Source organism: Cyanistes caeruleus, chromosome 1 (assembly GCF_971803275.1).
Source record: "Cyanistes caeruleus chromosome 1, bCyaCae1.hap1.1, whole genome shotgun sequence".
Classification (NCBI taxonomy): Eukaryota; Metazoa; Chordata; class Aves; order Passeriformes; family Paridae; genus Cyanistes; species Cyanistes caeruleus.
Window position 1 is genome coordinate 97,840,461 of NC_141701.1, and position 26,893 is coordinate 97,867,353.

The following is a 26,893-nucleotide window of genomic DNA, read 5'->3' on the forward strand; positions in this document are numbered from 1 at the left end:
ATCAGCTCAGATACAAAAGCTATGAGGAAGAGGAGGAATGGGGGGCATTCGTTATGCTACCATTTTTGGCTTCTGGAGCAACCACTCCAGAAGCTGAAAACCTGCTTCCTGGAAAGTGGCTGAATAACACTTGCTGATGGGAAGTAGATATTTTTTTCCCTTTAGTGACAGCTGCAGCCAGTCTGAAGCTGCACAGATAAATTTGGCTATAACAGACCTCCAGACCTGACCAGTCTGGAAGCAAACAAGTCTCTGGATGAAACAATAATAGATTGGATTACAACTCAATCAGGGGACCCCAGCTACTCCCATCCTATCCTGAACACAGACATCTAACTGGCCAGGGAGCTGGGCAGTGCTGAGACCCCGACCAACCAGGTGGGTAAGTGTGGGAATTTTGAACCCCCTATAAAAGGGTGTGCTTATCAGTAAATCTTGGCTGTTTATCACATGATCTTTGGTGAGTCCTGTCTTGTGCCTGTCTCCAAACTGCGAGCCCAATGTAACACCCTTTTGCTTATGCATGAGTAAACCTCTGCTTTTCTTTTGTTTTATACTTTGCTTTTGCAAACTGACTTATCTCAACCTACTAGTTGGTTTGCATCATATTTCCTCTCCATTGTCCTCCTGTAAAGGGGAGTGATAGAGCAGCCTGGTGGGCACCTGGTATCTAGCCAAGGTCAACTCACTACATATGCACTGAAAATATTCACCAACTCCACTGGTGAAGGTAGACCTGAGTCATACATATTTCTTGCCATGTAGTTGTTGTGACATACTTTACTGTGGATTTTATATTGATGTTGTTATTTGAACTATTGATTGTTTATATTTTAAATATTATCTTTTCTCACTGATAAATTAATGGGATAAAAGCAAGTACACTTTCTAAGTAAGAGGCATCCCATTACTAATATAGCAGACCTTCTGTATGTAATTAATATGCAATTATTTATTGTAAGCTCATTGGTTACATCTTGAGAGTATACATTCACATACATTTGTGAATGGACTACATTCTCATGAAAGATGCTGGGTCAATCACAGTGGCAAATGGAGTTCATACCAAACTACTATGGTCCTCAGCTGTCTGCCTAAGTGAGTTAAAAAGATGACTAAATTCAGTCTGCCAGGCTAGATAATCTTCAGCCTCTCTGCTTAGTTCCCTAAGGGTTCAGCTGGCAGTGCTACTCCATCTAGACCAGAGTTATTTAGACAAGCAAAAAGTGACCAGTTCTACCTTTTGTTTTTTTGTAGATATTTTGGTAGATATTCTACCAATACCCATTTCTCTACAAATGCTGAAGGCTGTAGCTGGTTGTGAAAAAAATTAGTGTTTGGATCATTGAGGCAAACTATTAAAAAAGTCACATGATGCTCTTCTACTTTGCAGTAAGCATATGCCATTGAGTAACATTATTCCTTTTACTCAATTTATACCTCCCTGCTGTGATTTTGAATCTTTATAGCCTCTTCTGACTGATTACCTAGGACTCAATTGAAAAAGCAGATATGAAAAGAAATTATTTGTAGGAAAAGGATCAACTATCCAACTATTATATCTTTCACCAAGCCAGTGAAGACAATTGTGTACAGGTTGCACTTCCCTAATGTTTCTCCTCTGAGATCTCTGCCCTCCATCCTGTTTGATGTGTCTGTCAACAGAGAGCCCTAAGGAGTAAATTTTAATTCTACAGTAAATTTATCTTTTCCTCCTTACAGACACAAGTCATGAGCAGATACAGGCAGAGGAAATTTTTGCTTTGCATTTCAGGGGCTCTAGAGTTGAATCCTTGACCTCTCACCTTCTCCATCTATCCCATCAGCTCTGCACATGGAAATTTTCACTGTGGTTGGTATTACTCCAGGAAAGGAAAGCTGGACAAGTAAGGCAAAGTGTCAGGCAAAAAAAGGTATTTGAATAATTAGCTGATGTTATACTACTCAGAACTACCACTTCTAGTGCCAGGTACTGTATGAGTACCACACTGTGAAAAGCTAGATCTGATCTGAGGTGGATTCCTCATTGACAAAAACGCTCTGAAGCTACTTGTAGTAAACCAACAGAATCCTTTAAAACCTGTCTAACTGAAATTTCTTCCATCATCTCCAGTGATGTTTGCTGGGAATTATGAGTAAGCAGGTAAGCACTTGATAATAGTTTAAATTCAAGTGTACAATTGAGAAAATTATTTATAAAGATGAAAGATCTTTTTTAACGTGCTGCCACTTTGAATGACCCATGATTATTTACACTGTATTATTGAAGTATCACTGTAATCTAACTGTGGATTGTGTCTCCATCCTTTTCTTCATCTTCCATAATCACCGTTTGTTCTTCTTCTATAAACAGCTTAGTGCCTTAAAAAGAGAACACAACAAACAAACAAACAACAAACAAACAAAGTAAAAGGTGAAAAGAGGAGTTGATTTAATGTACTTTTTAGAAAATATAAGGCTAAAGAGAGTTTTTCAGTTGTTTTTTATTTTTTTATTTTAATGTCGTTTTCCAGCATCATGTGAGTTACTACTCATTTCTTTTTGGCATTTCAGTCTCCTAATACATAGTGAACTAGAGCTGAATCACTGCATTTTTAGCTAAAATTATTAAGCACTATTAAATCCAGCATATTTTTGATACCTTTAAAAAGAGACTGATGTTTCATTTGGGAACCTGTTTGTTAGAAAGGTCTGGGTAGCTAAATAAGGGAAAGAGCTTGCGTGATGAAGCAAGTACTGTAATTAATCGTTGTGGCAGAAACAGTTTTTGTGGATATGTATGTTTTCTCTATGTATATAGCCATAATACTTAGATTTTGCAAGTTCAGGTGACAAAAGAGATGTTAAAATAACCACATGACAAATGCCATCTCCACTGAAATGATATAGTATCAGTAAATTGCAAAAGCTACTGAATTAAGAACAATGTGAAAATAGACTTGGATTGTAGATCGTGCATCCCACAAATTTATCTCTTCTCCTTTCTTTGTGTCTTTCTTTCTCTTTTTCTCTGTTAAACCAGTAAGTCTGCCTTTGGGGATCTGAAGGGTTTTGTAAAATACCAAGGTATAACAAAAGTTGTAACTGCTCTCCACATCAAAAAAAATAAGAGTGATGCAAGAACAACACATTAAGTACAAAATGTTTTTGAAACCTATTTTAACGTAGGTTAAATATTTTAACATACTGTGCTGGGCTTGCCTGTTTCCAATAAAAATCAATTGACCTCTGTGATGGATTTTATGCCCACATGCCTTGGTGTGGATGTTAACACTCTACAAACAGGATGAGGGACACCATTGCTTTGAGACCAATGAAACCTCCCCTTTTAAATTTGATCTCCTACTGGTGGTTAGCCAGCCACGCTGTTCTGTCAAATCAACTTGTTTTGCTTCTTTCTGCATCAACCATTCTTTCAAGAGAAGGCTTTCAGTCTTGACCAGATCTGAAAATAGGATAATACCACAGAGGAAGATTTTCTTCAAATCTAGTGTCTTTTCAGAGGAGACAAATTAATGAAAATATTGACCTACACTACACTTCATTTAAGTTAGCTCCATCTTTATTTACATGCAGTTCTTGTGAACCAGCTGGTTTCAGCAGCACTATGAGATAAACTGAAAGGCATAAATTAATGTTAATTTGAAACACAAAGCACTTCATTTGTTCAAGCAGCAATTAAGTAACTATTGTTGTTAACAGCAAAGAATGATGCCATTTTATGGAGATGGATGTTAATATTCCCAAACAAACTTCTATCCCTATAGGCAACCTAGGCATATACAGGCATGGCTTTTTTGTCTTTTTTCTTTGGGGTTTGGGTTGTGTGTGCTCCAAAGGGGAGTGTGGGTCATTTGTTGTTGGTTTTTACATCCTGGACCATTTGAGGAACAGGGAAAACATAACTAATATATGCTTAAAATGTACCTCCAAATGTGTAACAAAATCCAATCTATGTGCGTTTGCTATTGAGAGAATTACAGAAACAGTCTGCTAAGATGCTGCCTGTCTGTACAGAGCTTTTCAGATCCTGTATTCTGGATCTGTTTTCCAGTGATTAACTGCCTGTGGCAGACTTATGCCTGTACCAGGCAAAGTAACCTATGTATTTAAATGCCTGAATTCCATTCCCTTCCTGTTCTAAGGATGCATATTTACTTTTCAATATACATAGCAACGTACATCAATCTGCTGGTTGAAATTCACCAATGATGGCTCCATGATTTTCTATGAAAGGCCTTTGGTTAAAGGCTGGTCCAATATTTGCTACTTATTTGCTTTCAGATTTATTCCATCTGGTAGTGCACACAAAGAAACTAAGCTTTTGTGGAACTGCTTAAGCTTTTGTGCAAAACAGAACCTGAATTACAGACTTGGAGACCCAAGAAGACCCAGCAGGACTATGTGAGCTAAGTAAATACAGACAAGCCTTTCTGTCCTGTCTCCTTGTTATTAGCCGTGCTGAAGGAAGCAGCACTCAGTGCTACATGGTATGGATGTCTTGGAGTGGTTACCTAGAATGGAGGCTAGACAGAATTAAGAGAATAAAGTGGGAATTTATTAAAGGCCTTCAGTAGCTACACCTTAGGCAGTGTAAAAACCTCACAGAGGCTACACCCAAGATGGATGGTTGTCACAGGTTTTTCAGACAGATATAAGTTTGGTCTATTTGCATGTCAGGGGTTAACTCTCTTACAGCGTCAGGTAATGAAGCCATATTTTCCCATCTTGCTCCGCCCCAATTCACTTTTGTTTATACATCTCAGGGCCTGAGGCTTGGTGTGTGCTTGGATCACAGGCCCAGAGGGATTATTTTGTCTAACTAAAATGTGAAGACAGTTAACTATGCTTTATATGGAGTTTGGAGTTATGCATTAATGCAGTACAGGTTTTGGAAAATATAAAAGCTAAAATCTTAAGGCATAAGTATCTTTTGTGACCTGATAATGAGGATTGTTACCATTTCTAATATTTCCCCTTCAGATGCCCTACAAACCACTAGGAGATACCAATTCAAGAAACTCCACTTAATTCTAGTAAAAGAGCTTAATTAATAGAGTGTTCTCTTGAATAGCTGTCCACACAAATACTTTATTGTAAATGCAGCTAAAATGGAGGATGTGTTATCCCTCTGTGTTTTGACCAGCACTCCTAGGACAGTCCCTCTCCCTTTGGGTGGCCAGAGAGATTTTCTGTCACAAACAAAAGCAAGTCAAAGGTACCATGAAGAAAATTAATGAATCTACTGGGTAGCACGTGGTCCAAGTGAGAAGCAGAATAAGTTTTACACCTTGCAAACACCCAATCCAATTGGGAAATGCAGATAAAGAAAGGGGGCTACTAAATTAGTTATCTGAAATCTCTACAAGGGTCAGGCTTCTAAATGTATTCAGCCTTCAAACTTCTACTAATTGGCACAGTTAATGTTGTGTCATGTCCATATAAATGAGTGATGGGCAGATGTCTCCTTCAGTGGCAAGCTCTCCTTCAGTCACCCAACACCTTGTCTTTCTGAAGACAAGAAGACCAGAAGAATTAGAAGAATTAGACCAGAAGACAAAATATAATCAGATTTCTAATGGTCTTTTTTTCTGCATCACTTGACAGTAAATGGCTTGAATGTGATCCAAGCCCGTAGTCAGCTCTGGAACACTCTATTGTCATTCCCACTTAGCATTATATAGTCTATTAACTAAATTAAAGGCCTTCAGGCCTGTGGATTTGAGCTAGAATGTAAATACATGTGTAAATATGGGAATGCAGTTCCTGAAATGTGGCTGACTGAGGTTTCCTAATCAAATGAGAGATAACTAGTAAAACCAGTTTCAAACCCTCATTCTCTCTCAAGCCCAGAAAACCAGTTAAGGTGTCTCCTTTGGGAAAATAACACACCTCCATTGAAAACCTCTGGGTGAGAAGAATGAAAGTTTAACCCTTCACCTCTTGCCTTTCCCAACTCAGATGCAGGAGTTGTCCCTAGGCAGTCTGTAGATGTGCTATCTTGCTGTTTTTCTGATTTGTAGCCCAGGAGGTATGGCTTAGATCTAGGTAGCACCTGACAAATAGATGATTTAAGAAAACTTCTTCTGCCTGGTTTTTAGCTTACTAACAGAAACACTCATGCTTTTGTGAGCCATTGTGGTTCCAGAGTCTACCTAAAAATTGCAAGTACTTGCAAGTTCTGCTGGGAAATTATGATTACATTATATTTACCCTCTGTTTCCTTTAGCCAGATCCCTTGGCAAATAGTAACAGAACAATCAAATAAACAATCCTTAAAATAGGTCTGCAGGATGAGTTGCATTTCATAATACACACAGCTAGGAAAGCAGAGGTAGGGAGGCTAAGTTATTTATGTAAACAGCAAACAGAGAAAGACTAGCTTACAAATGTTTCCCAAATCAAACATGTTTCTCACTCCTTTAAACCCAGAATTTCTAAACTGCATTCAGTAAAGCACATTTTCTTCAGAAGTTGTCAGAGGCATCATATCAAAGAAGTTTTATACAAATCACTACCATTTTGAGTTCCCATTTGTATTCCCTTTCCATTGTTTTGAATTAAAATGCCAATTTTTCCTTGAAATTGCTAGTGGTCCATGGAAAGTTTATAACCTCTTCTGTAGCCTTCTACATCCCTCTCTGAGTTTTGAATCCTGAACTCTACTGGGAACATCTGTAGTTCATCAGTTTGCAAAGTGATTCATTGGTAATGATCTTGCTATTGATTGTGGTAAGCATTTGATACACTACTGGTATGGGTCCATCTGAGAGCTGGCAACCTCTGTTTGGGTCTTACATTTCAGCTGTCTCTAGCATCTGCTCTAAAAGGGTTGGTTTATGTGCTATAACTAGGTAATCAGAATTACATAAATATTCTTTTCCTTCATCACTTCTTAATTTAAATAAAAGAGGGGACATGATCATAACGCACAGTGCAGCTTTATTTAGTATACATTCCTAAATTCTTACTCTTGACTGTACCCAAAAAGCAGGTTAACTCTATTCAAATGATCCATGATAGGCCTTCCCTTCCCTTCCCTTCCCTTCCCTTCCCTTCCCTTCCCTTCCCTTCCCTTCCCTTCCCTTCCCTTCCCTTCCCTTCCCTTCCCTTCCCTTCCCTTCCCTTCCCTTCCCTTCCCTTCCCTTCCCTTCCCTTCCCTTCCCTTCCCTTCCCTTCCCTTCCCTTCCCTTCCCTTCCCTTCCCTTCCCTTCCCTTCCCTTCCCTTCCCTTCCCTTCCCTTCCCTTCCCTTCCCTTCCCTTCCCTTCCCTTCCCTTCCCTTCCCTTCCCTTCCCTTCTCTGTATTGCACATCATGTCAGAAGCACAGAATTATCTTTAAGGTGCTGCTAATGAGAGGTTCATCACCACTTGGCTTCCACAGTGCATGTCAGAGACTGCAGAATGAGGAGGGGATTGATCAGTACAGCTTTGCTCCAGGTTGTTTGAGGCATTTTAGTGCTGGTGACCTAAAAATTTCTATGTGCTTAGGTTTGAAAAGCAGGTCAGGAGTTGGCTTTTCAGAAAAGTAGGATTGCAGTTTGCAAGAGATAATCAAGTGACCAAATGCTGTTTCTTTCTCCCTGTCCTTTCTATCCCCAGAGCTTGAACATGGGATATGTATTAGATTTTTCATGAACCCCCACTGTTATTATATACTTAGACCAAATAGGTCCAGTTGAAGAACTGCTAAGTACACTGAGCAGAGAGCAACCTCCTTTTAGCCTTCCAAGTATATCTCTGACACTAGCCACTTTTTGCTGCCTCTTAGGAGGATCTTTACCCAAGTTTCTTACCTATTATCAAAGGTGGGATGTGTATTGCAGGTGTATCTTTTCTTCTGGGCTTTTTCTGCTCCAGTTCAGCGATTTGAGAGACTGGTCTCACTCTTTCTCTCTGTGATTTCTCTGTGATACCATACCTTTTCAGCAGATTTTCAGATGAGCCTGAAACTATGGCTGTAAGTAAGAAATAAAGAAAATGCTACTTTAGACTATTTACATTGAAGAAACTTTCACCTGTATAGCTCTCCCAAAGACAACTCTGAAGTACAGCTACACAACTGCATGATCTGCTGCATGATGCACCTACCCTATATTTCTTTCAAATTAATTATTTTCCATAGTCTCTAGAAAACAATGCTATCAGGTCAGCTGGCTTCTGATTGTACATAATGCACTGAACTGCAGCCCATCAGAAATCATGGAACAGATGAGTGTAATATCCTGTTCCAGAACTTTAGACTTGTTACCACAGTAGCTTAATCACACAGATACTCAAGAGGTTAATTGGGAGCAATGTGACCACACAGAAGTGGCTGTTTTAACCAGTGAAAGAATGTTTTCTTTATGGTGTGACAATTGCAGGAAGAAAACACAGCTCTCCAGCCTCTGAGCTGCTCTTCCTAAGAGAGAATTGCTAATGGAAGATATATGTGAAAACTGAACAAAATCAAATTCAATATCTGGATTACAAATACTGAAAAATCCCAGTTGCATATTTTTGACTTGGTGAATTGTTGCAGATATATGGAGAAGCATACAAGTAGTTACTGGCTAACTCCTCTGTGTATGTGCAGCATGGGAAGAGGAACTCAATAATATAAGAGCACAGCTCTCTCGCTGTAGTTTATAACAAGGAGTGCTTGTTAGCTGAGAGTGACAAACATTTATTCCCACTGCGGTTTTTGGATCATTAGGTGTCAGTGGCAGTCTCCTGCTTATTATTCCCTTCTCCAGGTTGGTGGCATTTGGCTCTCAGACACCTGTATTTGTGCCACAGCAGGGAGCACCCTACACGAAGCCCCTTCACTGATGTTTTCTGGCTTCCTGAAATGCCTACCCTTTGCCAGAGTCCCCATAAACACATGAGCCCTATGATTTCAAGGAGGAGAATCCTGTAGGTGGCTTGTGTACTTCACCGGTCTACTCCTAGTCTTATCCCCAGCCTCCCGCTGTGCACTGGATGCAAGTTTCATGAGAAAGTGCAGGGGCTGGACTTGATCCTTTTTGATTTTGGACCATATGCAATTGGGACATCTAGTATGGCTCGGCAGCTGCCAATAAATACACATCATTTCACATGTAAATCTGACATTATTTGTCAGCTCATGGGAGCATGTTTTTCAGAGCATAAACCTATCCACCTTGGTACTCCTAGAAGTGAGACCAAACCCTCCAACTAACATGGAATGTCTTTGAGAAAGACATCCAAGAGGACATAACTGAGTCAACATTCTGTTCACTTTCACCCAGCTTCAGTCCCTAGAGATGAACTGGGATTTCGAAGTCGAGAGATTTACCACTCACCTGTTAGAGGTGGTGGAGTGTGCAAAGCCGGTGTATCTTTTCTCTTTGGCTTCCTTTGCTCCTGTTCAATCTTCTGGGAAGCTGTGAGAGCTTTACCTTTTCTTGGTTTTTTTTTGAGGTCACAGCTCTTAATCAGCTGCTCTGAAAGATCTTCTGCAGGGAAAAAATACAACAGAAATTGAAATTTAGGGGAAATAAAAAAACAGATGGTGAAAAGAATCACTTTGATAATAGTGCTTTAATCCAAGTAAATAAAAATGCCCAGGAAGAAAAATCTCTTAAATATTTAGAAAGCCAACAAAAGAGGACTCCTTTCCATACCTCATGGGAGTCAAGTGACTTAGGTAGTCCAGTGTTGTTGGCAGTAGACATAAAATGGAGACAGAGAGTTGTGGGCAGCTTGTGTGTTTACATGTCAGAGGGAAGGCTGCATCATTGTGTTCAGAGGTTCCATGGCCATTCCTGTTTCATACAGTGGTAACTGTGTGGATTGTGTCTTCAAGGCCAGTTTTGTAAAGGAAAGTTTTACATGTATAAGGTCAGTCTGAGGTACTGGTAAAATGAGGCAGTCAGTATATTGTTCCCTTCAAGGGTTAACTTTATTTCCAGAGCTACTGAGAAACTGGTATTTTCTTTTTGTTTACATAACATTATGGTGAATTTTTGGTTTCCCTTTAAAATAATCCTTTACTCAGATGACTCAGAGTAAAAAGTCAACTTGACTTTTTCTGCAAGAGTCTGTATTTCTGGATGCTTATGCAAGCTGAAAACACTGAAGATAGCTTGTTGTGGTAGTACATCCCCCTCCCTCAACTCCTCTTTAGGCCTGCCCTGCAATCTCAGCAGCTTCTGATAAGCCTTAGTTGAACCAGCTGAGTGGTGGGGTGCACCTTAACTGTGCCAGCTGGGTGGTGAAGCATCCATGACCATACTGGGTGATCTTGTATGGTAAAGGTAGGAACTATTCTGACCATAGCAGGAACATCAGCAGCCTGACCGAGGCAAGGAACAAAGGAAAAGCAGTCATTCTTTTTGGCCTTGATAAGTAATTTACCTGAGTCGTAGCCCAGCTGAAATGGTACCATTGTTATGAGACCTCTTGGAAAAATGAATTGTTGCCTGAGTGTAATAGCACTAGTTTTGCTGGGCTTTTTGGGAAAAATCATCTTGTGATGTGACAAACAGCTGTGTTAAGTGAGGCTGTTTGATCTCTCCTGGAATACAGTGGGGCTCTGAGGGGGAATGCTTGCAAACCCTCAAGTTTGCAGTACTTGAAATACTATTGCTGACAAGAAGGTCTAGGCAGATACCACCCCCCCACACACATACTGCTTGAGGTGCAGCCCATGCCTGTTGAGAAACACTAAGGGATTTGATAAGAGTATTGCACTGAGCCTGAGGGGAATTTTTGATAGGTACCTTTACACTAGTAGTTATAGAGGTATACATCTTTTTTCATGTGTTCACGCAAGTGAATGGATTATGGTATGAATGTTGCTGACTATGTCATTAACTCACTGTTATAATTGTAGAAAATCCTTTTGAATTATTTTTAAAATATTAAATTAGTCAATGATTAAGTGCTTTTGCACCCTTTTCTTGTATCATACCCTCTGCACATTTACCCTCTTCCATCCCAGTCTTCATGTAAATCATTCCAAATTGCTTCTAATCCAATTTACTTATGTATGCTTTGTCTACATGGTAAGTAATAGAATTAACCTTGCCACTTTGTTAAAGCTGCATTCTCATAAATTCATATTAAACCCCGCTTTTTACCAATAACCTTGATGATGATTCTTTAAGCATTTCAACCTCTCATTTGTGTACCTCTCATCAGTATCATTGCAGAAACCAATGCTTTGAACTCTTAAAAGCTGCTTGTTTGACTTCAGCTGGGCTTCTCACACTGTTACCCAAGCCCTGACTGCAGACTTGGATGCAAGCATGACTTCATTCCAGATTCTCTCACACTATTTAAAGCAGATGTTATGTCTCTGAGCCTGCAGGTAGACATGGGAAGGATGGCCTCTGGGCCTTCACAGGCTTTCCTCATAGTTCTAATGAGCTCATTAACCCTCCCACTGCCTCAGTTTCCCAACAGTATAATGAAACTCATTCTATATGTATTTAAATAAGTGATTTTATGAACCAACTATGCTTTGTATACCAGTATTTGTAAAAACGGTGTCTGTGGCTAGAAATGTCATGTAGCAGAGACAGAACTAGGATTCCTTCCTTGCAGTACAAATAAACAGAATTTATAAAACCTGTGGTGAGACACTTTTTTTTACAGGGAAGTGAAATTGCATTTGTGTTTCATTATTGCCATCACAAAGGTAACAACAAGTGAACAGATTTTTCTTTCTGGGTTGCTAAATCTTCAGGACAATTCTGTAAAATAAGAGTGAAATCATAGCACTTGAAACAGAGGCAAAGACCATGAATATGCAAAAAGCATATCTATCAAGCATGGTATTCAGAAGTGTGACAGAGCAAAGACAACCCTGGTATGCTCATTGTAAAAGTTGTATGAAGTAGCTTCAAGAAAAGAAACTGGTGATGAAGGAGAAAACATTTTTAGAAAGCTGTCTCAAATGATGGAAAATGGAACGCTTGAAATCTTTTACTCAAATTGCATATGGAAGATATATTCAGGGAAGCTCAGCTATAGCCTAGCTTTCAATTTACTGTGGTATAAATGAAGAAACTGCTCTACCAGGGAAAAGATCAATGACTCTTTTTCCTTTCTCCACTTTAATTAACTTCACTCTAGAGCTTCAGCTGATATTTATATGCAGGAAAAATGCTCTTTGTCTTTCCATCTGGCACTAGAAGCGTCAGCAGAAGGTGTAATCTATCTGTTTTCATGGGGGGTTGGTTGAATCGCTGGAGGGGAAAAATGGACAGGACTTTGTGATGTGAAGGCAACATCCCTTATTAGTGCAATGACATCATCAAATAACACTTACCTAAATGGTTACACTGTGAATCTTGCTTGTCCAATCTGTCCTCTGGGATATCAAGTGGCTGAACACATTCTGTTGACATCATTGAAGTGGGCTCTTCTACCCTTATGAAAATACTACACCACATTAAAAAAAATTGAAAAAAGAAATTAAGCAGCATGGTATAAAGCAGACATATTGGTGTTACCTAACAACTGAGGAGGAGTTCCTGTCTTCCAGCAGTCTGCTGACCTCATTTTTTACAGTAACCTGTTTTTCCACCTACCTTGCTGTAAGCAACCCACACTAGCATGGATTTGCTCTACAGAAAAACGTTTATTTTTTTTGGAGCGTACAGAAAGTGCTATCTCATACAGAAAGTCCTATATCATACACAAAGTAAATGCTAAGGAATAGGATGTTTTGTTCTGGTTTTCTTCTCCATTTTTTTGTCAACTCTAAGCTAAGGATCATATTTGGTATTTATTATATGAACCAACTTTAATCATTAATTCTATTGACTTAGTCTTATGAGTCCAGCTCTAAGAAACCTTGCATACCCCAGAAAAACCAGGTGTAAAGTACTGCCTCAGAAAGATGGACAGTGCCATCATGAAGTAAATTTACTTATCACTTTGGTAAAACCATAGGACCCCCTTTCACACAGCTATTTAAGTGTACATGCTCTGTAAGTCTCACTGGATTGCTGTTTGAGCTATTTTGTTCCCTTTCACTTATAGCTGCAGTGGGTGTTGAAGCCCATCCTCACTCATCCTCCTACCTGAGCTTCCCCAGCACCTTGCAAGCTGAGATGTGATCCTGGGGCTGCCACAGATGCCACCACAGAAGGAAGAAAATTAGACCATTTTTCACAGCTGATCATTTCTATGGTTGCTTAGCAGAAACTCAACAGAATGACAAAAGCAATGTTAAAGGGGAAAAAGCCTCAACCTGAAGGTGCAGTCCAAGAGATCTCAGTATCTGCCTTCATCCAGCAACAGCTGTGGTGGTTTCTTATTTACAACCTCTGTTCTCCATTTTCAGGGAATAAGAGCAGACTGTGATTTCCTTGTAAGGAGGAGAAAGGCAATGAGGAAAAGATAAAACTGGAGACATTATGAATAGTAGATGAAAGAAGTAATTGGGAAAAATAGAGAAAGGAGAGGTAGAGAAGGAAAGGAAAATAAAAGAGAAAGGTAAGAAAAGAGGCAGCTGGAGAATAACAGTGAAAAGGAGGATGGGAAAATAGGAGTCTAAACTGTGTGAGTTTGGTTTTATCTTGCTGGAGGAAAAGAAATTACCTTATTTCTCTGTAAATTGCAATGGCTCTTTGCTGACAAGAAACAGAACAGTAGGGGAGTTAATCTCATTTCCATGACTAAACTTGTATCTATGTAAAGAACAATTAACCCTTGAGCAAAATCTAGTCAGAAAAATATTTGCAAAGAATGTAGGAAAGGCTGGACTGATGTAATTCTTCACTGGATGGAAACACATGTCTTAAATGCCAGTAACTTAAAAATAAATAGAATAACACTGCTGTTATGGATGGATGTTTAGATAAACCCTTTCCTTTTGCCCAGGCCTCTGGCAGCAAGCATTAGCTTTATTGAGGCAGCTGTCACCCCAAAGTCCACTCTCATTCACAATTTCTTTAATAATGGCTGATTTAGTCTATTATAGAATGAATTATTTATTTAATAGACAGAAAACTAACTTAAAGTTAAGACTAAAACTAATACTACACAGGAATAAAGATAAAAAAAGAGACTACTAGTAGATATATACAGAGCGAGGTTAAAGGTACCTATTAATGTTACAGCTAGCAAAGAAATAATGTAACTTAGGATTCAATGTATCTTACCATCCAGTTGTTGGTGAGGCACACATTGAGATCCTTTCCCTCAATCCCCAGGGAAGTAATCTCGGATTTTTGTCCAAACTCTGGGGAGAAGTCTCCCAGACTTTTAGGGTGTGTGTGTAGAGGCTCCTACCTCTGTAATAACTCATGTATCTTTTATAGTTTGTAAAACGGTGTCTCTCAGTCAAGAATATTTCCTTTATCTCTTCCCACATCTGCTGTCCAGACTAAGATGTTGATTCTTAGCTAAGGTTTGAGCCCTTTTGGTGCCAGGGGTGACCTCTTGCTGGGCCTTTCAGCCCCTAGTTTATCTCTTTATGGACCAACTCTCTGTGGTAGAGAGGAGGTGGGGTAGACATCCTGCCACAACTGCCTGGCAGCATCAAATTTGATTCATGTCAACATCAAAGGTTGATGTTGACTGATACTGTACATATAGGATTAATTCCCTTATGTTTCACTATTTAAAATTTACAAGAATTTGTAATATTCTACAAATTATTAAAGCCTTACTGAATCAGGCCTAGATGAAGGATTTCACCTCCAAATGTTCACTATAGAAATGTCCCAGTCCAGCCTCACATCTGTACCAAAGTGTCATTCTGCCTGAAGGCTTATTTGCCTTCACTGAAAGAAAATCTTTCACTTGGGAAGGCTCTACAGAAAGAAATCTTTGAAGGCACCTTAACATGGTTTCTCTGTTTATTCACAGTATAAGTAAGTTATAGCCGTGGTTCAAAATGAAGCAGACATAATTTTATTTAATTCAAAACTTATTATCTGGCCATATGAAGGCTTACACTACATTTTGTGATTTGAGCGGGTTTTATTCTTCAATGCCATTTGACTTTATTGGATTTGATTAGGGCACGCTGACTAAATATTATGACTAGTTAAAGTGTTCTGAAGAATACTCTGTTTACAATGTTTTCAGTAAAATCAGGGATGTTATTTCAGACACTATGGACATTTTTGTTTTTAACATGTCTTGAGGCAAAAAGGGCTGGGGATAGATAGCAATGTTTAAACGTAAAATTGGTAGTAAATTATATTTACTGGAAATGGCTTAAAAATACAGTTAAATTTGGTTAGATTTCAATAAGTTGTTTCATTGAATTATTTCACCCAATAAAAATTAAGTTTTGTAAAGAGACTTAATATAGGATTGATTAATTATTTTTTCTTAATATGATAGTTTGGAAAATATTATTCTAAAATACATCCCTTAGAACTGTGTTCATATTTTCATTGTCACAAATGCCAAGCCCTTGGTATCTTCAGTGCTTTAAAATTCTGGTTTGAAGGCTAACTTCTGACACTCCACTTTCTTTCTTTTTTAAGTGTGCCCTGAAGCCAGCATTGCCTTGCTTAGAAAAGCAGTGCACTTTGTGACAGTCTGTGTGACAAAAGAATAAAAAGATAAAAATTACCAAAATATATCATGGATTTTGGTATCTTGGGTGTATATACATTGTCTATGACATGTGAACCTGTGAGTGGTGTTACATCCTGTCACCATGGATTGCACACAGAGCTCTCCTCCAAAGGAAAGTTGCTGTATGTGACCATTGTAATGGTGCTTTCCCATCCCAGTAAAATCAGTTCCTGCCACTAAGGAAACAGATTCCCCAGTAACATTTTCTGTGGGAAGGTAGCCTGCTATAGGAACTGTATGAATCCATTAATATGGCTTTACAAATTGAAGCATGTTCTCAGATTTTCATGCATTAAGTGCAAGGCTTTTCCTAGCAGCCTTTATGTTAGCACAGTTTGCACACTCTGATGCCATCAGTCACCTTGGTAGCACATGCTTGCTATTCATGTGATGAAGTAAAGCATTTTTTTTCTTACACTCTGTTATGTCTCTTGACATAATGATCCACATTTATCCTTTGTGCACCTGTAATGGTTACATTGGAGGCTAATTCACATGCAATAGAAGATACTTCCTGAGATGCTATAGATTTTTCCATACGATTTAGGATTCAGTTGTCATTTAGCCAGGGACTTTGGTATGGTGCAGCTGGGCTGTACCACCCTCTGCAGAGATATGTGCCTAAGTCTCACCTCAAGTCTCTTATTGCTAGGAAAAGAGTTAGCTGATAGAGAGAGACAGCTGAAATGATCTCCTAAAAGTTTAAGCAAGTTCAAGCTTTGCCTACATAGTTTTGTGTCGCTCCTTGTTGAAGCTTCTGGCATGAGACTGGATTGGCTCTACCTACAGACAGAGAAGGGCAATGAATGATAAGACAGACTGAAAAGTGCAAGTATTACTAAAAGCTGCGTCAGCCTCATGTGAATGAAATCTCATGCTGAATCACTGTCATATAACAACATGACTCCTTTGGGCATACACCCTTGTAAGATATGGTATATCTGAACTTTTTGCTTTCTGGATATCAGCTCTGGATTTTTAGAAAGGTTAAAGCACATACTAAATTTTTTTCTAAAATTATCAGTTGCTGTCCCAGCTTGATTAAAGTGCCCAAATAAAGGTATATTATCACTCACTAATATAGTCCTAAAACACCAAGAACATAAATTCTTGCGAGTAATATGATTACTTTCTTTGCTTAAATTTTTGGTTTCCGTAACAAAATTCACTAATGCAAAGTTCTAAGCTTTATAAATATTTTTTAAAATATTTATAATATGATTATATTATATATAATAATATATAATTAAAAAATTATGAAGTATTTTTTAAATACTTTGCTAGAGACAGATGCAGGAACCTGTTTTGGTTTACTATTTTAATACACAGTTGGTTTAATGTAGATGTGTGTCACAAGTAATCAGCTTAGAGTTTAGGGAATACTCAGTACAGCTACTCTCATATATTTATAAGATGACGTAAATCTTTCAAGGCAGTCCAATAATGTGACATTTAAACTTAAAATGAAATCTCATGAGAAAAAAACCCTGCAAGATAGAAAACTAAAGCTTTGAGAGCAAAATGAAAGGGCTGGACTTATTTTTCATTTGATCTTGAATTAGGCATGGAAGTGGCTTGGTGGAAAATCTCCATTTCTTGTCTTCTCTGAAGGTTTGAAAGGTTGTAGGGGCTATGCAACTGCATGGGTATTAGGTACTATGGATAGTTGTGTGTAATCTGAAGGGACAATGCAGTTCTCAAATGAGTCACCCATAGGTGATCTGGTGATCTTTCTTACCTATAAGACAGAAAAATGAAGTTCTGATACACAATTCTTATAAAAGTTTACAGGGTAAACAGTTACAGTTATGTGGGTATTAATGTCAATACTCCTCAGCATTGTACATTAAGGCTTGTGATTTCTTTGTATATTGAATACTTAGAATTTCTGAATTGGCCCTTTATAAGGTATCCACAACCTCTGCCTCTGAAGATTTCAGTAGACCATGTGGTGCATGTAGTATTGTGTGTGGATTTTTTTTTTTTTCTTGTTCAGGAGAGTGTTTTGTTTCTACAATTGACAAATTCCTGAAGAAAAACGTGCTAATTTCCAGGGTGTGCAGAATTATTAAAAAACCACTGTCATGTTGACAAGGATGTTAGATAAATAAAAGTACTTTTGGGAGCATCCTTTTTGGGTGAGAGCAGTCAATCTGAATTTAATAAGTTCATTTTGATAGTCAGTGATAATGTTGTCACAGAAGCCTGATAGGCCCTATGTACTTATCTTCTGAAGCCAGAGCAATTCCTAAGAACACAGAGAGAAGCAGAGGCAGAAACAGAGGCAACCAAGGTCCTGGAGTGGTACAGTGTGCACACTTGTTTTCCCTCACAGTCAGAGCCTGGCCTTGCTGCTGCTGGTGTACTCAACAGTTGGAAATGGAAGGAAATAGGGAGTATCTCACGGGCCAAATGCAGACACGAGGCAAAGGCTGGACTTCATTAGTAACAGTCTGTTCTGGACAAAAAGCAGCATTTTGCTGCCCTGCCCAAAGAGCTGCTCTGGTGTGAGGGTTTGCTCTTTAAGACTGGTGCCTCTTCTGCCCCCAAGCATGCACTTAAAATTTCCTGGTGGGATTTGATTATTAATCTATTTTAAATTGACTTGCCCCTTTCTGTCTGATTGCAATGACCACATAAGCAAGCAGGGACAGGCGAACTCCAAGCATCCTTACCTGCTCCTTTTTCCCTGCATCCTTAGATCTATGTGGGAGATGAAGAGAGAGACCTGTCATTCCTTCTGTAGCATGCCCCCTGTGGAGGGCTCTATAGTGTGAGAAGGACTCTTATTTGCATGAAGTCATTTACAAATGCAGAAAGAAGGAATAAGATACTGGTTGAAGCCATCTTGCACACATCTGCCCTACACAGAAGCCATGTGAAACAGGTCAGGAGTCAAGGGGAATGGAACACCATCTGGCTGCATTTGGCTTCTTCCATCTGCTCTCAGCAGGCAGCCTTAGTACCTTTATGAGAAAATATGCACCTTCACCCCTACCCCATCCTATCCCAGCCCCATCACAACTGCTTCCTGGCAAATCATGTAAATAAAGCAAGATAACAGTGGTCAGAGTAGAAAATAGACATTCTACAAGTAGAAATTCTCAGTGTTGCTGCTCTGCACTCCAAACTTTTAATTACAAGTTTTACTATATGTTTAACATTATTCTATTGGAGTGATGCCTTCCAGAGTACAGAAGACAGCTTCATGCTAATGCAGAGTTTCTTCTTCAGTTATTTTGGCACTAGGCTGCGCTGCACAGGCATATTGTCAGATTACTCTGATATTTACTTTTATAAAGCATATTTAAATCTTCTTAGCAAATATTTAGATATTTGAAAGCCTGATCTGAGTGCCTCCCTCTACCCAAAACTTTTGCTACTAATAATAGCAAGGATGCAGAAGTACCACAGAATTGTCTGGGATCAGTGTCTTCTCACAGACAGTGTGGGCGGTATTTCAAAAATATTTCAAACAATTGTGACTGGGCGGTGGACTTATTCCTGCTATTACTTTGTAAAATAAACTTGTAAAATAAATAAAAATATTTATTTGTTTGATTGAAAAAATGCGAGATACATTTGCACAAATACTGGTTACAAAGTCCATGTCTTTGGAGATAAAAAATACACTCTTCCCAAATTTTTTCCTTGAGGTACAAATTAACCCCTTGCACATGCCAGACTTAGTAGTGAGAAAAGAAGTCCTTATATCAGTTTCCACTTTGCTGACTTACAAATCTGGTTGTGAATGTTAAATTTTTATAACTGTCCCAGCAGTTAAAGTTAGTGCTTTAGTTTTCTCTAAAAACTAAATTGCCCCATTACCCTATCCACGAATCCCAGACTCAGATATGTCATACCTCAACCTTCCTCACACGGGACCATTCCCAGCCCATTCCCTGTGGATTCCCAGTGGAGATCCTGTGCTTTCCTGATCATCCCCAGAGGCAATAAGGCAACTAACTGCTGCTAAAAAAACCCAAACAAAGAAACGAACAAATCCACGTACACCCTCAAAAACCAAAACCAAACCAAAACAAAACCAAACCAAAAAACAAAACAAACAAGGAAATTAAGAAGCCAGCCAGCTGGGAGGAAAAACGTGTGCCTGAAGTACTTACTGAGTGGTGTGAAGTAGTAGGGAAGGTGCAGTTTGCCGTCGGGGTTCACTGCAGGATCTTTCTGGACTGGGGCTGCAGCTGATGCTCCTTCCCGTCTTATCTAAGGATAAGTGGAAGCCGTCGCTGTGGCAACGCTGCACTCAGGAGTCCTCCTGGAGGCTAGGGAACAGCACCAGCTCTCCCTGCCCCACCAGCAGATCCTAATCCCGTTTCCTTCCTTTTCCACAAGTTGTAGGGGCCAAAGGGGAGGCAACAAGATGTGTGGGAGACCAGCAGTGCCTCAAGGCTGAGGTATCATTCCTGCCAATGACCAAGAGCCACAGATGCTGATGGTCTCAAAGAAGCAAGGGAGGATGTGAAAGCTTTGGCACAGAGAGCCAAAAGGTGAGCGGCAGCTGCAGTGTCTAGAGCTGCCAAGAAAATCACAAGGGGAGGGAGTAAGGCTGATGCCGTCAGGGACCCAGGGGAAAGCTGAGAATAAAAGTGGAGCAAGAAGGCAGGGCACACACCCAGGACACCACTGTAAGTATAGAAACTGATGGTCACTGTCTCCAGCACTGAGGTTCACTGATGACTGCATTTTTTGTGTGTATAACACAAGTGGTTATACAAGCACGGTGTTTATGGGGTCAGGCAGGGAGTTGTTTGCCAGCAGAAACCAGTCTCTCCTATTTTAGCCCTTGCCTTTGGATGGAACTGCTGTTTCAGCTGAGGGAAGGAAATAAAAACATGCCTGACACTGGAAAAGCTCTGGAAGAAACACTGTAATCTGTGGCAGGACTGTGAACTGCTCCTCTCTTAGTATTCATTTGCAACAAGAATGCCGTTGTCTATACAAACCGTGATGGCTCACAGTTGTGGTTCTCTTCTTTTCCCACTCTCAGTGACAGAAATTCAGAAGTGCCAGCGTGCATGGCATACTTTCTTTCATAAAGCAGTATATTGTACAGAAAACCCAAAGGGGCAAAGTGCTATTTGCCAGCCCTGCAAACTGTGCTACACCCTTGGATCCTTTATGTATCATATGTGGTACTACAAAATACCAAACGTGTTAAATGCTCTAAAGGCACCACCTGAAAGAACTGTGAGCTTTCTTCATTGGTGCCTGGGAAAGACAAGTACATTCATTAACTTGCAAAGTGTAAGTCTCCTGTGCTTATGTGTCTCAGTGGCCTACCTTTAAAAGCAAGTTTATAAATGCTTAAATTATTCCGGAAAAAATGGAGCAGAGGGTCCTGAGCATTTTTTGGTGAAGATTAATATTTCTAAATTAAAAAAACCAAACAACAAAAAAACCCCAAACCTTCAAATTCCTCAAATCACACAAAGCCCAAGCTTGCTTTTTATGTTGCCCACCTCCATCATTGTTCAGACCTCTCTGTTGCAGTGAATTTTAAATAAAAACCCCTCTAATTTTCACTGAAATGTCTTTTATTTTGAAAAACAATTATTTCATATCTTTCTATGAAATCAGAAAATCAGAATGAGGTGAATGAAACAAGGTGGTCAAATCAGAAATATGTTTTGAAACTCAGCTGACGATTGCCTTTTTATTGTCCTGATTAAAAAAGTCAGTCAATCATTTATAGCACTAAAGAATTCCCTGAGGACGATAATATAATTTCCTGTTCTATCCACCAGATCCCAAGGTTGCTTTGGGAATGTAACAATATAGGTTTACTCAAAAGGAAAGCAGCCTATCAGCTATCTCAGCAAAATTACACATCCAAACCTGGTCACCTTTTAGAATTGTTAGCTACAGTGATGCCACGAAGCATTTAACTGCAGCATCAGATTTATCCCAGTCTCTACAGGATGTCTGTTGCATTATCAGTGTGATGGAGGATTTACTGTCAGATGTGGTCTTTTAAATGTTTACAGTTGTAGTCCTGCTTGTAAGGAGGGCTGGGACTCCTGCCAGCTTGGTAATCTTTTCTGTTCAGTTATTTCACAAACACAACCTGGAAAATGGTCCAAGTTTTTAATAAATCTGCACTTTAATCCTCTTCACATGTACACAGGCATTCCCATCTTGGGAAAAGCAGTTCTTGAAGAACTACTCATGTAATTAAAGAAAAGAATATGTCTAAAAGTTTCCAGGCTAGTGCTTTAGAAGACAAGCAATGCAAAAGGAAAGTAGGAGAAGATCTAACAAAAAATTCAGGTAAATACAACACACATACACATACACAAACACATGCACATACACATACACATGTGCACATACGTACATATATGTACGCATGCATGTATATATAACTATAACCTTACTGTGCATTTGTTATTGGTCGTGGAACAGAGCATCTGATGCTGCCTGCAGAGGCCAAAATGAATCTGCTGGAACAGAGAGAGCCAAGAACACCAGAGATCACCAGGTAAGTCATGTCAGAGTACCTTCCAATACAAAACCCTATCTCTAAAAAGTTAAAGGGGAGCATGACTATCAGTATCAGGAAGGCCTGTTGCCTTAAAGATGATATATTTGTCAACTCTATATGCCCCATATCTACTGCAGATGGCTATGGAGATCTTATAAAACTAACGTACTAGTAACCTTGTGTACAAACCAAGACATACATAACACTGTGGCTCTGTGGGGATTTGATACATTAAGTTTACATTAAGGTAAGATTTTACTATCAACCCTAGCACTACTTTCAGATGAAATAAGAGGTTCTGATAAGGCCAAAGTTAAGTACTATTTTATTTTAGCAGATCTTAGGTATCTGAAAACTGTTGTTGATTTAGTCTCAAGTCACTTCTTTAAGCAGTAGCGTGTGGTTACATAGATTACAATACTCCCTCCAGGTAAGAAAACTCTGGGCTCACACTCTCCTGGTGTGCTTAAGCCCACCTTCAGCCTGTGCTCTTACTGTGTGTGAAAGTTCCAGATTTATGCTAACTCTCAAGCTGCTGCATGCATGCTCACGCCCCAAGTAAATTTATCTATATTTATTTGGGTTATTTATATTGTAAGGAACAATCTATTAATTTAGTCCTTTTATAAATGTTGTTATATGTATAAAAGAGAGTAGAGTTGATTAAATAATTTACTTTTCAGGCACAACAGTGTGATCAATAGGTCAAGGAGCTGTGCTGGATTTTTAATCAAACAGATTGCCTTCTGTACAGTCAACAGTTGTCTTTGGCACTTTCCCTTTAAGTTATGGAGGTTAAAAGTTCAGAAGATCAAAACCTGCACTCAGTCCACCTCACTTTTCAGAGTTGCTATTATAAACATTTACATTTCCCCCTATAGGTAATTGTGTATATAGAGTCATATATCATAAGTGTGCATTTATCACAGACACAAACATAAAGATATATCATATTTTTGAAAAAGAATGCTTGATAAAAATCGTTGCTACATCCTGAAAAACAGCATATTGGTCCCTTGTCCAAGAGAGAAATCATTTGTGTTCATTGTACTGCTGAGTAAAGACTTTAAGACTGTAACACTAAGGCTCAGAGGAGTCTGGGGTCTGTATCTACCCTGAAGGATGACTGTCTTGCAAATGTCTTTCCTGCTGCCTCTGCAAAGGTTGGGGGCATTACAAAGAAATCTAAAAGTCTAGAAGACAATAGTCTCATTTAGAGTGGCAAAGAAAATTTCTGTGTCAAGAATCAGGGTCAAGCCCAGATTCCCCATGTAAAGCCAAGGAGAAAAAAACTATCACACTAAGCTGAAATGAAAATGATTATAGGTTAACCTGTACTTTACATTTAGACGAAAAATTTAACATTTACTGATATATATAGTTTACGACAAAGTCTTCCTTCTTATTTCAGGAGAAGCAACCCAGGAGAAAAACATGGAAAGAAAAAGATGTGCCTTTTTATGAGGGAGAAAGATTTTCAAGTTTGTCGCTTGTAAAGACTCCAGTGCACAATTTTCTTTAATCTTTATGTCAGAGGGCTTTGAGACAGTTAATTTTAGGGAAAGACAGATGTAAAATCCAGCAAATGGCAGATGGTAGTGAAAAACTATATTCCAGGGAGACTTAGAACAAAGCAGTAGCAGATGACCTCTGACCCGTGTAATTTGTGCTTCTCCTTATATCCATCACTTTTATGCAGCATGGAGCAAGGTGAGAGCTGGGATGAGGTTAAATCCGGCCTTTACCTCCTAGACAAGTCTCTCTCCCTCCCTTTTCATGGTCATTAGATCTGTAGAATTGCCCCTTTTCCTGGAGCTGCTGTTTCTCACTCTAAGTTCTTGCTCTGGTTAATTACATGCTGAACCAGTGTGTTTCTGTGTATGAACAGAAAGGGGTTTGCCTGCTAAAACACTGTGGACTTGTCAAAATTACATAATTTTCAACTCTTCATCCAAGGATCTTTTTAAATAACATCACAGTCCTCCTGCACTTGGAGCTTAAAATATTAGACATCTAAAACACCACTTGTGTTCAATCTCCTTTTTAACACTCTCTGCATGATCTGCTTTATTTTATTGGACTGAGAACCTGGAAAGAAAACAATTTCTCTGACTGGAAACTGCACATATGAGTGTGAGAAACATCAGTTCCTACAGCATATGCCTACCTCTCAGATTACAGAGAGAAACTCATTGGTAAACTTGGGCTGTCCCTCAGCCTTCTTGTGCCTTGCAGCAGGATGGAAAGAGTTGTAGATGTCTGACACAATCTGTGAACTTCCCTGGCAAAGAATATTTCTGCATGTGTTATCCGATAAAGAGTTTTTGAAAGAGGAATAAACTAGACACGACTGAAACCACATCAGAAGTCTATCAACACAGGACATGAAACAAAGAAGCAAGGAGCAGAGTGATGCACATAAGAGGGTTTTCAAAGAAATTCAGTGAATACTGCCTCCTTTCAACTTCCCTGAGTTTTCAGTTTACTGCAAGCATCTTGAAAAATCCTTACTCACTCTCTGTTCTTCACATTACAGCAGCACCACAAACATTTTGGTAGTTACCATCTTGTCACACAATGAGACTGCATTGCTCTGCTAGAAAACTTCCAGTTCTCATTATCCTTGAGAAGGATATATGGCTGACTGGTTCAGCATTGCTCAGCCAGTGGCAAGCTGTAACCTACATCTTTACATTTTTCAGCACTTCCCCTCTGTAGGAAGAGACAAGAGCATACCTTTCCATCCCCTGAGGTGTTTGGTTTTTTCCTTACAGCTCGAGAAAAACACAGTCTGAAAAAATCAGTAGATGAAAATCAGTAATAGTTTAATTGTTACAGGCTAGAGAATATAGAGGATGAGATTTCAAGGGAGCAGTTTTGTACATGTCATGGCCTTGTTACTTCCTTCTGGGTAACATGAGGGACTACTCTAAGTCCTCACCTGGTCCACTGGCTGGACCATCATTGGAGCCATCATGTAGCCTCATCATGATTTCTGAGGAGAGAAGCTCCTCAGAAAGCTGTGTGAAGAGCTGAGGGGAAAACAAGGGGATATTGCAACCTGTGCTGGATCCTGAGAAATCTTAGCTCGTCCAGAGGACAGCTCTGGTGATGCAGCAGTGGTGGCAGTCACGCAGGGCTTTTGCCATTGCCTTCATCCTACATCCCTAGACTTTCAGATTGATGTTCCAGCCCATACAGAAGAATTGAGGGAAGGAGGAAGGAATTGTGCTAGTGGTCCCTTCTTGGTTCCTATTGCTAAGCAGATTACTAACTGCTACTCAGAGCAGGATGGTGTCCTCTGTCTGGGACCATCTCTTCCATTACAGGAGATGGTACAAAGCAGATAATGCAAAGTATTTCTATGGGAGAGAAGAACCTGTCTATTCGGTGAAATTTGTCCCTAATTTCACTGCCTGCATTTCAAGCTTGCCATTGTAACAGCAAAAAGCTGTGTTAGTCTTTAGCATTTTATCAATTTTTTCTATAATTTCAATAGAACTGAGCCCACTGGAGGTTTAACATCAAGCTGTTGAGCCTAGCATGGGTACATTACATTTCATTCATTTGAGACATACAAACTCTGCATCATGTGGGTTTTGTGTACATACAAGCACAGATTCCTTATCTGCAGAAGCTTGCTTCTAGGAGGTTGTTAAGCTCATTAAAATGGTACACAGAAAATTGTGCTCCTATAGTTTCCATTTCAATTACTATAGAGTGCACAACGTACTAAATCTACTGCAGTTTAAGACAAAACTTCTACTGGTTTAATAGGGCCAAGATGTCACAAAGTTAATTTCCTAACACGGCATAAAACCTGAAAACTGTCCCAGAACCGTGGCTTCCAAGATTGGAGTCTGGACCTCAGGAAATTAAATTCTCTGTTGGTTCAGAATGGCAAATTTTGTGCCTTACCAGAAAGATGTTCCTAATGACACAGTTGTTAGAATAAGAAACATTGCCATGATACACGAAAAATGTGCTTGATTAAACAGCTAATGTGATCCTTTTTCTGTTGAGCACATAGAGGTGGAACATCACCAGGATAAACTGGGTAACTTTTGTCTAAAGGCAGTCACATGCATTTTCGAATTCAGCAATACTATTCTGACCCACAAGACATTGAGGAAATGTCTTTTTTGAAGTAGTATCATAGTGAAAATGACCATTTGGGTTATGTGGAGAGAACAATGCCAGGGTCATGTCATAGAGAAGAACATTTGTGAGGCTGATATGCAGCTGTTGGTATCTATTTCAGTTACATCAATAAAGACTGCTTCAATTCAAGCAGTGCCCAACCGTAAAATACCTTTTTGCCTGTTGTTTAATTAAATGCTTGTTCTTTGGTTAGGTTATTTGAATACCTAATCAATGATGAAACAGCAGAACAATATCTGCTGATATCAGGAAATTTTGAAGAGGCAGACAAGACCTGCCTCTCTTTTTTAATGGTCCAGTGAGACCACAAAGGGCTTATTTTTCTTTGCCAAGGCCAGGAAATTATTAATATAAAATGTGAATGAAAAGGCAGACAGATCTTTCAACAAGCTGGTTTTGCAAGCAAGGTTTTTACCAAAAATTCAGTAAAATAAAAAACTCCTTAACACCATTGCATCATTAAGAAGCAGGCATTCTTTATTTGGCCAGATGCACAGGAGGATAGCTCCTCACAAAAGCCCTGCATGCTGGGTACAGGAAAGTCTCTGTTTATATACTGTGCTTGCACACATTCATATTCATTGATTGTCCCAGACTAAACATACATATGATCATCATTTCCTTGCAATCATTAACATATTTCCCCTCCCCTTTATGCATGCATTCTTCTTTTCTGGGG

General features: G+C 39.3%; 1 protein-coding gene and 1 long non-coding RNA gene across 2 annotated transcripts; one reads left to right on the top strand and one right to left on the bottom strand.

The window, feature by feature from the left end:
- Window positions 1–26,362, top strand: LOC147655763 (uncharacterized). The gene is made up of 3 exons (XR_015274560.1): window positions 1–378; window positions 21,975–22,050; window positions 23,465–26,362. It is a non-coding gene; the product is annotated as an uncharacterized LOC147655763 (long non-coding RNA).
- PPP1R17 (protein phosphatase 1 regulatory subunit 17) lies at window positions 933–19,901 on the bottom strand. Its single transcript, XM_023919564.2, has 5 exons — window positions 19,676–19,901; window positions 12,280–12,392; window positions 9,308–9,460; window positions 7,796–7,957; window positions 933–2,361 (listed from the first exon to the last, which is right to left on the bottom strand). The coding sequence occupies exons 2-5, from the start codon at window positions 12,359–12,361 to the stop codon at window positions 2,282–2,284; spliced, it is 477 nt and encodes a 158-aa protein (XP_023775332.1). The 5' UTR covers window positions 12,362–12,392; window positions 19,676–19,901; the 3' UTR covers window positions 933–2,281.
- Window positions 26,363–26,893: the final 531 nt, after the last annotated feature.

Bases quoted from the DNA above. Each gene is read 5' to 3' on its own strand.
- PPP1R17 (XM_023919564.2), bottom strand. From the start codon at position 12,361: ATGATGTCAACAGAATGTGTTCAGCCACTTGATATCCCAGAGGACAGA. The intron at 9,461-12,279 runs GTAAGTGTTATT...TTTTCCCTGCAG, and splicing joins TTCACAGTGTAACCATTTAG to AAGATCTTTCAGAGCAGCTG. The intron at 2,362-7,795 runs GTAAGAAACTTG...TCTCTTTTTAAG, and splicing joins CATCCCACCTTTGATAATAG to GCACTAAGCTGTTTATAGAA.